The following is a 13,224-nucleotide window of genomic DNA, read 5'->3' on the forward strand; positions in this document are numbered from 1 at the left end:
GAGGAATATGTCATGGGGGAAGAGAATTTCAATGAAAAGGGCACAGAATTTTCTAGCATTATTTAAAAAAAACAATGAAAAATAAATACGAAAAGTTTTTTCAACTGATAGTAAGGTGCAAGCATTAGAACTTAAAACGAACAGAAATTATTACGCATATGAGGGGCTCACTTCCTAGTAATACCTCGCTCTTTACGCTAAAGTATTTTTAGTAAATTCAAGTATTTATTCGACGGCCTTTGTGATTCAGGGGTCATTCTTAAGGAATTGGGACAAAATTTAAGCTTTACTGTAAAGAGTGAGGTATTGACGAGGGGATGAGCCCCCTCATATACGTAATAAAAACAAAAGAATATAGAAGTTCGTTACGTAAGTTAATTCGTAAGTTATGTATATTTTTTACTAATGAAAACGTTCGTAAAAAATTAAAAGTTATTGTTGCCTTTATAAGTAGTCAAAAATTGGAGGGTAACTAGGCCTCCTCCCACGCTCCTTTTTTCTCAAAATCTTCCGATTAAAACTATGAAAAAGCCATTTAGCCAAAAAAATAATTAATATGTAAATTACGTTTTAATTATTTACATGCAGAGAGCCAAAATCAAAACATGCATTAATTCAAAAACTTAGAAATTAAATAAAAAGACAAGTTTTTTTTAACTGAAAGTAAGGAGCAGCGTTAAAACTTAAAACGAACAGAAATTACTCCGTATATGAAAGGGGCTTTTCCTCCTCAACGCCCCGCTCTTTACGCTAAAGCTTTTACTGTTTTAAAAAGTAGAGTTAAGAAAAAGAGACTACCAATTTTCATCGTCTTAGCACGTCGAGAAGCACCGCACTCGCCAAATCACAGCACCCCCCTAACTCTCCCAAAGAGAGCAGATCCAGACCTGTTACATCAATCACGTATCTACGACATTTGCTTATCCTGCCCACCAAGTTTCATCCCGATCTCCCAACTCTAATCGTTTTCCAATATTTCCGGTTTCCCCTCCAACTCCCCCCAATATCACCAGAGCTGATCGGGATTTAAAATAAGAGCTCTAAGACATGAGTTCCTTCGAAATATCAAATTTCATTAAGATCCGGTCACCTGTTCTTAAGTTAAAAATACCTCAATTTTTCTAATTTTACTGAATTAACATCCACTCCGACTCCCCCAAAGAGAGCGGATTCAGTCCGGTTATGTCAATCACGTATCTAGGACTTGTGCTTATTCTTCCTACCAAGTTTCATCGCGATTTCTCCACTCTAAGCGTTTTCCAAGATTTCCCGTTTCCCCTTTTAAACTCCCCCAATATCACCGGATAGGGTTGGGATTCAAAATAAGAGCTCTGAGACACGGGGTCCTTCTAAATATCGAATTTTATTAAGATCTGATCACCCATTCGTAAGTTAAAAGTACCTCTAATATTTTTAGCCCCCCAGATGGTCGAATCAGGGAAACAACTGTTATCAAGTGAATAAATGCAGGTCCCTGACACGCCTACGATTTTAATGGTCTTAGCACGCCCAGAAGCACCGAACTCACCGAAGCACTGGAAATCCCCCCTTTAACTCCCCAAAGAGAGCGGATCCATTCCAATTATGTCAATCACGTATCTAGAACTTTTGCTTATTCTTCCCATCAAGTTTCATCCCGGATCTCTCCACTCTAAGCGTTTTCCGGTTTCCAAGCTTTCTGTTTCCTCCCTCCAACCCCCTATGTTACCAGATCATCCGACTCAAATTGAAAATGGAGCATCTGAGACATAAGATCCTTCTATATATCAAGTTTCATTAAGATCCGATTACCAATTCGTAAGATAAAGATACCTCAATGTCACCTCCCCCCAACGTCTCCAAATCTGGTCGGGATTCAAAATGAGAGCTCTAAAGCACAAGATCCTTTTAAATATCACATTTCATTAAGATCTGATCACACGTTCGTATTTACAAATACCTCATTTTTCTAATTTCTCCGAATTACTCCCCCTCCCCCAACTCCACCAAAGAGAGCAGATCTGGTCCGGTTATGTCAGTCACGTATCTTGGACTTGTCCTTATTCTTCCCACCAAGTTTCATCCTGGTCTATCCGCTTGAAGCGTTTTCCAAGATTTCCGGCCCCCCCCAACTCCCCCAGTGACATTGGATCCGGTTGGGATTTAAAACAAGAGATCTGAATTACAAGATCCTTTTGAATATGAAATTTCATTAAGATACGATCACTCCCTCGTAAGTCAAAAATACCTCATTTTTTCTTATTTTTCAGAATTAACCCTCCCCCCTTCAACTCCTCCAAAGAGCAAAGAGAGTGGATCCGTTCCGGTTACATCAATCTCGTATCTAGGAGTTGTGATTATTTTCCCCACCATGTTTCATCCTGATCCCTCCACTCTAAGCATTTTCCAATATTTTAGGTCCCCCCAACTCTCCCCAATGTTACCGGGTCCAGTCGGGATTTAAAATAAGAGCTCTGAGACATGATATCCTTCAAAAGAATAAATTTCACTAAGATCTGATCACCTGTTCGTAAGTTAAAAATACTTCATTTTTTCTAATTTTTCCGAATTAACCGTCCCCCACTCCCCTCCCCAGATGGTAGAATCGGATAAACGACTATTTCTAATTTAATCTGGTCTGGTTTCTGATACGCCTGCCAAATTTTATCGTCCTAGCTTATCTGGAAGTGCCTAAGCTAGCAAAACCGGGACCAACAGACCGACAGAAATTGCCATCGCTATATGTCACTTGGTAAATACCAAGTGCCATGAAAAGTAATTTTAGTCTTGGTATGTAAAGGCAAAGATAGTAAGAAAAACAGTGGTAAAGATAGTGAAAAACAAATATGGTAACTTATGTATTATACCAAACACACTCGGTCTGAGTTCTCGGTCTGAGTAGAACCGATTTCTTTCTGTATTTCAGTATTTGCTCGGTGATAATCAGGCTTAGCGTGAGAGAGACAAACTACAATGTACGTATATTTTAGTTTAATATTTTAGCTGGTATTTAGGTTAGATATAATTGAATATAATGCTTTCTGGGGGGGGGGGCTGCTTTCCATACCTCTCCGTTGTAGCTCCCATAATTTTCTTAATAAAGTACTGTATTTTCATCATATTTTGGGATATTTCATTATGATTAACTTCACTTCTTGGGTGTGTTTGGTATAACATATAAGCATCAAAAATATAAAAAGGCTTGTTTGTTAAACTCACCCTCAAATACAGCAGATTATCTGTCTTTTTATCAAACGATGTCGTCTTCAGTTCATTGTTGAGTTGCTTCAAGTCATTCATCAAAAGCCTGTGTTCCTCGGCAATAACTTCCAGAAATTTAGCGCTCAATTTGTCTGTGGTCTCGTTTTTAGCATTAATCCATTGGTAAAACTCGGCCAATAAAGGGTTGAAGAATGAAATATTATTTTTTACTTTATTTAGATTAATACAGAGTTCACCTGAAAAACTGTTACTATTAATTATAAAAAAAAACTGTGACGGATAACAGAAATAAAACCAAAGAAAAATGTAAAAAGAACAAAGTATACTCTTTTGCTAGGCTTAGGGATAAATTACTTAAGCTTCTTACCATTGAAATATAAAATTTCAAGTCACCTTGCCCCTCAGTTTTAACTTCCCGCCACAAGACAAAGCAAGATTAATTTGCATACAATATAACCTTAAGACAAGAAAAGATCCCCCTCTCTGCCTTTAATCCGTTCCTTCTTCAGTAAAACGCAAACGATACCCAATTTGAGGGTTTGAGAGACGGATAGCCCTGTTTTGTAGCTCTTGTCTGTAAACCTTGATTTGCGCTGTTATTTTATTTTGTTATTGCTGATGTTTTGACAGATACAAATGCTAAGTTCAAAACGCAAATCGTTCTCGGTTATGCACAATATGATACTCTTGCCTTTATAGGAGCAAAGGTGGTGGTACTTGAACTCTTATCTTGCGTAATTTGTCTTCGCTTTAAGTTTGACTTTACTATTCATTTGAATTTTGTTCATTTTAGGTTTCATCTATTTGTTCATAGCAGCACCTGACATTTTCATGCTTAACGTCCTTTAATCATTTTAATTTCTTGGGGAACAAAACTGTCCCAATCAATCGTCACTACGAAAGTTGGTTAGAAGCGATCTCGCGGCCGACCAAAAAAGCGATGTTTCGACAGCCTGTCTGAGTTCCTGGTGATGGCGAAAATCAGAGCGAGCGAAGCACAAACGCTCGGAGTGAAATGACGTGGATGGAGGAGGCAGACGTCACTCTCGACGCCAAGCAGCACCCGGCGTAGAGCAGCGCCTTAAATCAAATAAGTCAAGTCCGCTCAATCGTGGTTATTTCTTTAAGTTTGATTTATCACGGAATTTTTGCTACCTGTTTTAGGTTTAATTGCGGGTTTTTACTTTTTTTAAACTTTAGTTTGGAAAATAGTTTTAAGTTCATCTACAAGAGAGTCTTTATACCCTTAGGAGCTTGTTGAATGCTTAGTAACCTAATTTGAATGCAATTTCTTACAATCTTCACATATAATAATCGGCGACAGATCTTTCTGGGCCATGTAATACAGCGGGCAAAATCAAGCCTAAGCACAGGTTTTTTCTGGGAAGTGGGCCATTCATTGGAAGACAAGAAACGATGCAAAATTACCAACAGTTCTGTAAAAAATTATTCGAAACCTTCGTCTTCCAGTAGTATCTATTTTAAGCTTGCATATCCCACCTTGGGTCCCGTCTTGTCAAGAGATGGGACAATTCTTTCTGATGAAGGTTCTTGTGTTGAGCTGTGCTTCTCAACAATACTAGCCCGTCTGTGCCTCCTAATGATTGTCCCAGCCAACCTTGCAGTCAAAGACCTGAGACAGATGCTTCTCCAGACGAGCCTTTCAGCCCCTCAGAAATTGGATTTGCAGTAAAAAGCCTCAAGAATAAAAGCTGCTGGTTTCTGCGGCTTAAGCTCAGAGCTGCTAAAATATGGAGGTCCTGCAATGCTCCTGTTTCTCCACACCCTGTTCTCTACAACCTGGCAAACAGAGATAATTCCCAAGGATTGGTGGAAGGGTGTCATCATCCCTTTATGGAAGAGGAAAGACTCAAGAAGCGACTGCTCCAACGGGAATAACCCTACTGTCAATCCCTTGCAAATTGTTTTCAATGGTCCTGCTGGATCGATGTCAGAATATCATTACAAAAAATCCGGTGACCGGCGCAAGCTGGTTTTATGTCGGACTGGTCAACCACCGAGCAGATTTTCACGATTCGACGAATAGTAGAGAAGCCCACTGAGTTCCAACAGAAAGCATTTATTGTCTTCGTCGACTTTCGTGCTGCATTTGACTCAGTCGATCAAGAAGCTCTTTGGTAGATTCTAGAGTTGACTGGCCTATCCCAGAAATATTGCAGAATTCTCAAGGCGCTTCACCATGGGACGGAGAGTTGTGCACAAGTAAATGATCGGCGCATCCTGTTCTTTCAAATTACGACAGGGGCGTGTCAAGGATCTGCAGTGGCCCAGAGCTTTTCAATGTCATTGTAGATTACATTATCACAAAAAATAACTTCACGTCTCAATTTTGGGCTCAAATTCGAAGATCGTGCAATCACAGATGCTGATTTTGGCGATGACTTGGTCATTCTGGTGGGCTCCGTGGAGCAACGGCCGGAAGTGCTCCAAATTCTACGAGAAGAGGCTGCCAAAGTAGGACTGCATATAAACTGGAATAAAACTAAAATTATGGCCATGGACCCGTCTTCTCCTACTGTTAACTCTCCAATTAGCCTAGACAGCACCACTGGCATCAAAGTTGTTCAATACTTTACCTACCTGGGCTCCATAATTTCTTCCGATGGCTCGCTTCTCCCCGAGCTGCAAGCGAGATTATCCAAAGCGTCTTCTGTCGTGGGCTGACTGAATCGTCATCTTTGGCGAAAACCGAACGTCAGTAGTACAACGAAACTGCGGATCTTCAACGCTCTAGTCGACTCTGTGATGCTTTACGGAGCTGAGACATCGCAAGCATCAGCTGCAACCCTCAAGAAAATTGACGTATTTCATGGAAAGAGCCTGAGGAGGATCAAGGGCCTACGATGGTCCAACTTCGTCAGCAATGAGAAGTTTCTGCAGCTCACAAAGTAGTCTCGGACTCAAGCAGCCGAGCGAACCTTACGATAGTTAGGACACCTGCTCCAAATGTCACCACGTCTACCCACTAAGACATTCTACGACTTTGACCACATCAAAGCCGGTAGCGACCTCGTGGCCGAAAGAAGAAACGTTGGTCTGACGCCAGTCCGAGTTCTTGACGATGGCAAAAATCAGACAGGGCGAGGAGCAAATACTCGCCATGGACCGAAGCGGATAGAGGAGGCAGACGTCACTCTTTACGCCGAGCATTGCCTGGCAGGAGACCTAAGTCAATTAAGTCAAAGTAAGATGCATATCGCCTTAAAAGTAAATAAGAAAAATCTTTATCATTTATGTATTTTTCCTGGGAGGCCTATTTTTCTTACTAAAATTTCCAACAATCAGTTGAAATAGATCATTTTTCTTAGAGGGATCCTTGAGGTTCTGTATAACGCGCTTTTTAAAACAAAAATGTATATCCTACCAGCGGGTCTAGGTGTTTATCCCAAAAATACCCCCCCATCTTCAGAATATACCCCTAAAAATGCCACTAAGTGGAAAAAAATCCCCAGGAAAATACCCCCCACGCGACAAATTCTCTGCGGAAATCCCCCGATAATTCTCCCTTGTGGAAAATTGCCCCAAGGGCAAAATTGAGTAGCCAAAGAGAAAGTACAAAATAGGTACCTCAGAATGTCGATCAGATGATCCAAGAGTAACAAAATTACCATATATCAAAAACAATCCTAGGACATGGGGTTGGTTGGTCTCCAATCGCTTTTGACTTATAAAAAAAGACCAGAACTCAAAATTTCTGATCAAACGAGCATCCTCCAAAGTTTCTACGACCATGAAGTGGAAGTGGAGATGAAGAAGGGACAGTCCTCCGCATATACAGAATAAATTCTGCTCATTTTTGGGTTTAATGCTACAATTAACTTTCATAATAATAGCACAGAACAGAACTATTCCAAGAAATCAAGAAGGATTAAATATCAATTTCTACTTCCACTCCCCCTCCCCCTTCCTTAGAAATAATTCAGCATTTACTTTAACGCTCAAGGAGGGGGATGTTTGTTCAACTTGTAAAAACGTAATAAAAATGCATAAAAAATATATTTTGATGAGTTCTATAAGGTTTTCCTGGGACCCCTTTGAAAAAAGCCCCATACCAGAGACCCCCCGTCGAGACCCTCTCACCTGCAAAAAGAAGTTCTGGATACACCTCTTGGGATATATTGCAATTACTATCTTCACCCTCCCCTCTCCTCTGCTTTAGAACTAATTTGGTTTTGTCTAAATTAAATAAAACCTACAATAAATTTCTCCCAGGGATGATCATGTTCAACCAAAGGTTCTGGAGGATCAGGAAAGGGCTCATCCGAACAAAAATAAAAAATTTAAGTGCCTTTTTTAATGACCAAACAGAATGAGGGGCAAACTAGCCCCCTTCCCATTCCCCTTTCCTCCCAAAGACATGTGAAGGAAATTCTGAAATAGCCATTTGGCTCACCATTTTGGAAAGGTCCAATAAATATGCCCTTAGGGATGACAAGAGCCCCCACAGCCCTTTGGGAAAGGGCGTAAGTTTTGTAATTTGGGAATTGCCTATAGATGGTATTTGTCATTGGGAAACATAAAGATATTTTTTTTGAGAGTTCTACTCCTTTTTGATAAGTCAAAAATGATTGGTGACCAGCCTGCCCTTGTCCTAAAACTGTTTTAATATCTGGTTCTTTTTTTTACCCCATAGGATATCTGATCAACATTTGAGGTATCTCTTTGGCTGCTCAATTTCGGCTGCTCATATAATATTAACAATCTCAATTGCCTGTATGTTCTGTGGACATGGTCAGTCATAAATCTTTAAATAATTTTTGGGGCATCTCCAGTAGCCTTCAAATGGCTAACAGAACTGATTGACAATCTGGATTATCCTAACTCTATGAAAATATACCTTAGCTTTGCCCTAGGATGGATTAAATAAAAAAAAATGTTTTTTAATGGAAAGTAAGGAGCGGCATTAAAACTTAAAACGAACAGAAATTACTTCGTATATGAAAGAGGCTGCTTCCTCATCAACACCCCACTCTTTACGCTAAAGTTTGACTCTTTCTATTAACTCTACTTTTTAAAATAGCGAAAAAAACTTTAGCGTAAAGAGCGGTGCCTTGATGAGGAAGCAGCCCCATTCATATACGAAGTAATTTTTGTTCGTTTTAAGTTTTAATGCCGCTCCTTACTTTCCGTTAAAAAAAAACTTGTTTTTTTATTTAATTTCTGAACGTTTTTGAATCAACATGTTTTGATTTTGGCTAAAACAAAATTTGCATATTTATTTTTTTTTTGGCTAAATGGCTTTCTCATAGTTTTGATCGAATGATTTTGAGAAAAAAAGGAGCGAGGGAGGAGGCCTATTTGCCCTCCGATTTTTTGGTTACTTAAAAAGGCAACTAGAACTTTGATTTTTTATGAATTTTTTTATTAGAAAAAGATATACGTAACTTACAAATTAGCTTACTTAACGAAATTCTGTATTCTCATATTTTTATTACGTATATCAGGGGGTTCACCCCCTCGTCAGTACCTTGCTCTTTAGACTAAAGCTTAAATGTTGTCCCAATTTCTTAAGAATGACCCCTGAATCACAAAAGCCGTAGAATAAATAGTTGAAATTACTAAAAATCCTTTAGCGTAAAGAGCGGGATATTAGGAGAAGGTGAGCCCATCATATGCCTAATAATTTCGGTTCGTTTTAAGTTTTAATGCTTCTCCTTACTTTCAGTTGAAAAAACTTTTTCATATTTATTTTTTTTAATAATGCTAGAAAATCCTGCGCTTACTTCATGAAAATTTTCTTCCCCCATGACAAATTCCTCCAAGGAAAGTTCCCCCAACATATCTCCCTCTTCTCACCCCCCCCCCAAACCTAAAAATCCCCCTGAAAACGTCTGTAAAATTCCAAATAACCATTACTATATGTAAGCACTGGTCAAAGTTTGTAACTTGTAGCCCCTCCCACGGGGAGTATGGGGGAGTAAGTCGTCCCCAAAGACATAGTTATAAGGTTTTTCGACTACGGTGAATAAAATGACTATCTCAGAATTTTGATCCGATGACTTTTGGAAAATAATTGGCGTGGGAGGGGTTCTAGGTGCCCTCCAATTTTTTTGTCACTTAAGGGCACTAGAACTTTTCATTTCCGTTAGAATGAGCCGTTTTGCAAGATTCTAGGACCACTGGGTCGATACGATAACCCATGGGAAAAAAAAAATAAATAAATAAACGCGCATCCGTGATCTTGTATTCTGGCAAAAAATGCAAAATTCCACATTTTTACAGATAGGAGCTTGAAACTTCTACAATAAGGTTCTCTGGTACTCTGAATCTGATGGTGTAATTTTCATTAATATTGTATGACCTTTAGGGGTTGTTTCCCCCTATTTTCGAAAATGAGGCAAATTCTCTCAAGGTCGTAACTTTTGATGGGTAAAATTAATCTTGATGAAACTTATATATTTGAAATCGGCATTAAAATGCAATTCTTTTGATGTAACTATTGGTATCAGAATTCCATTTTTTAGAGTTTCGGTTACCACGAAGTGTTTGATGATAGACTAGGTTTATCTTAGTTTTGAAAAGAGTTTGGAAAAAAATAAATTTCAGCAGGGGGGACAAAATGGGGCCGGGGGGAAAATGTCTGGAAGGGGCAGTTGCTCCGTTGTTTCATAGCAAATTATGCCCCTGCTACCGGCCTTGGCTTAACTCTAATTAGTTATGGCTTGGCTCTCAAGTCTTCTACCAAGTTGATCCAATTAAAATTCCTTGGTCCAATTTCTACGGGGGGAATTATGGAGGGGGACTATTTTCCCCTAAGCAAATTTTCCAAGGGAAGGGGTATTTTCCTAAGGGTGAATTTTCCGGAGGGGAATTTCCTTGAAGGTATTTTCCAGCAGGTATTTTCTGGGGAGGGGTATTTCTTAAGGATATCTTTTTTTCGGTGGGAGATATTTTTCGGGGTGGGTATTTTCTACGGGGGGTAACTTCTGGGGGTAAACACCGGCTCCTCCTACCAGTATTTCATGAATGATTGTGGGGCCAATTATTATTTTTTTTTAATAAAAAGTAAACCTATCCCGTAGAATGAACAAATACCTAGGTAAAAGAAGACGCATTTAGTCTCACTAAAAAGTTTAAAACGTTCTGGTAAAAAAAAAAAAATATTCGTTCCTCAATCTCTTATCCTTACAGGTTAGCAAATCGTTTGGATGCATTTTGGTGGTTTAAGAGGGCTCTGAACTTAATATTTTTCAAATTGTTTTTATCTTCCATTAAAATAAGGCGCAACAAAGAAAAAATGCTTTCCTGCGATGACTCTAAAGGTGTTTTATATAGGGTTTATAAACACTACGTTTGAACTAACTGCCCCTGGTTGTCAGAAGCCCGAGATTAATTTCTAGATTTTCCATTTTTGTATATAGTGCAAATCAGGCAACTTAAAGCCTTTAAGATTACCTCGAAAATAGACTAAAATTTATTTTAGCACAATTTGATGTTACCTTCTGTTTTTTGATGTTTTACACCCTGTTCTGTAGATATAAATAATAAAATAATCTCAACGGGCTTAGTCACTGAATTAAGCCTTTTATTTTCTTTATTATACATTTATTTTGTTGGTAAATAAAATCTACTTTCCATAAATATCTTTGGAACACCGTTTTCCTACTTCAAATAAAAACTTGTTAATCATACCTTGAGAATGGGAAAATTGTCCTGGCAAAATAGGGCTGTGTGTAAAAGAAGAAAGGTTATTATTTACAGTTTCATATACTTCTATCTCATCATCTCCAAAGAAAACACCAACACCACTTCCTTCGTCTCTATTAAATAATTGTGAAAGCACACCATCCTTGAGAGTTTGAAAGTATATTAAAAGAAACAAGTAAATATTATCATATTTCAGATACATTGTCTAGAATATATGAAAAATTTCTGTTATTTTTTCCTTCTATGCTTTTGCTCTTCACAGTATAAGATTATAAAGTATGGACACCGGAAAGCTGATAAGCATAGTTTCAAAATAAATTTAACTATGATCTCACCTACAAATAATGTATTGATTTGCCAATTACACTTTATCAGAAGAAAATAAATAAATTTTGAACTGAACGATAATCAGTGCGATAATCTTTGGGTCAGAGTGGTTAAGGTTTTGTTTTCAATTGCTGGGGAAACTGAAGAGAGAGGGATGGGCTCATTATTTTCTTTTTTCATCTTTTTTAATCATCTATGATTTTCTCAACAAGTCTAGTGAGGTATCCATTACAGACTAAAATATCCTTAACATAATTTCATTCAGATGCTGCATGATTGTGGGAAAATATTTTTAAAACTATGTCGACTAAAGAGATTACTACTACTCTTTGAATAGAAGGAGGTTGGTTCGACAAGAAATGAAGTTAACTATCATTATGGTGGGTTTCCTATAGAAAGAATATTCAAGATTAGGAATATTGTTTAGAATTTGACATCTAAGAATGGAAGCTTCCCTGAATATTCCGGCTCTAATTTAGATTGAAGATGTAAACTAAAAGTGTTCACAAACACCAAAAAATTGTTTAGTGAATCATATCCATGTTCCAAAACAGACAAAGTATCGTGAGCAACACGGATCGAACGACAGCTTTCTTTAATTACTCCAAGCAATTGAAAACCAAACCTCCAGCAATTGAAAACCAAACCTTCAGCAATTGAAAACCAAACCTTCAGCAATTGAAAACCAAACCTTCAGCAATTGATAACCAAACCTTCACCACTTCACGATACATAACAAAACTGAGTGACAGACTTGGAAAAATTTTAAAGACACATAATCTCTAGTTTCTTTCAAAAATGAACTGAAGCTTGAACGTTTTTATCAATTTCAAAAAGGATAAACTGACCCTACACTGATTGTGCTGTGTACCGAGTCCTGTGTTCATATAGGAAGTTTTACATCGGCAAGATCTGCCAACAAACTGGGAAACACTGTAAATTGGTCCCGACATTGTTGTCCCAAAATTGGTCCCGATCAATGACGTTGTCCGAATTGGTCCCGATGGTCCCGACATACACTGTTGAGGAAGAATAATAGATCAAATAGAACGGTTTTTCTAAACTGATGGTGAAATATCAGTGGAACTTCATGACTCGGTTAAGCATTTTGTTTTCCCGTGCATTAATAAACTGGTGCCTAGGGACTCATTTAGTCCCTTAAGATATTTTCGGTAGAGGACGGGGGTAGCTGCTGGACACCTTCAAAGAAAAGTTTATTGCCGACCTTCAATCGAAACATAATATTATTGTACATCACGTTTTTCTGCGGTGGATGCTGGCCAACGTTTTCATTGTCACCAAGATTCATAGAACCCTCCAATTTGAACAAAAGCCTTATATGAAGACGTTTTTTTTATGAAGACGACACCTTTATCAGTAAACGATCTGAGGCAAAAACGAAGGCGAGGCTCATTTTAAATTCAGCCTTCGGTAAGATATGTGGGAGTGTGCGCCCTAGGAGTCGCTGTGACGTTGTAACCGACCCAAAAGAATGTGCCCAAATAATTGCAGATCTGAATTCCAAATTGTTCACAATCATTTACTCAATTATGGTCCTCGATTATGGTCGATGAAAATCGTAACTCAATAGAAAAAGAACTGTACAATTGAGCAAGCCTCCCGAAACCTTTTTGTTGGCTTAGGTGGAATATATCTTATTTCACCCTGAAAATTTTGTACAATTTGATGGGGCCACGGCTATTTCTAATGATAGATGGTTTTTTCAATGGCAAAGGGAGGCTATTGACATAAAAAAAAACATAAATTTGCTTATCTTTCAATAAATAGGAATACAGGAAATTTAAATATTGGCCCAATTTATAACATTCTTTTGAAATATGAGCCAATAGTTTGAAGGGATATTAAGATTTTATAAAATCATCAGGGAACGGGATTACTTACCAAATCAAAGAGAATTGCTTCAAAAATAGTACACAACAGGAATATTTTGCAACAAAATTAGTAACTTTATTTCCATGTTTTTACTTTTTTATCCCCTTGCTCTGGAGTTCTCATCGAAAAGACTCT

At 38.1% G+C, this 13,224-nt stretch overlaps 1 protein-coding gene across 1 annotated transcript in view; it reads right to left on the minus strand.

The window, feature by feature from the left end:
* Window positions 1-11,159, minus strand: part of LOC136041056 (uncharacterized) — a 33,983-nt gene extending 22,824 nt beyond the window's left edge. Inside the window, exons 1-2 of the mRNA XM_065725600.1 lie at window positions 10,855-11,159; window positions 3,199-3,437 (exon numbers count right to left, since the gene is read on the minus strand). Coding sequence (XP_065581672.1) covers window positions 3,199-3,437; window positions 10,855-11,071 — 456 coding nt within the window. The 5' untranslated portion in view covers window positions 11,072-11,159. The remainder of the gene's footprint in view (window positions 1-3,198; window positions 3,438-10,854) is intronic.
* Window positions 11,160-13,224: the final 2,065 nt, after the last annotated feature.

The sequence above is a fragment of the Artemia franciscana genome, chromosome 21, assembly GCF_032884065.1.
Source record: "Artemia franciscana chromosome 21, ASM3288406v1, whole genome shotgun sequence".
NCBI classification, from domain to species: Eukaryota; Metazoa; Arthropoda; class Branchiopoda; order Anostraca; family Artemiidae; genus Artemia; species Artemia franciscana.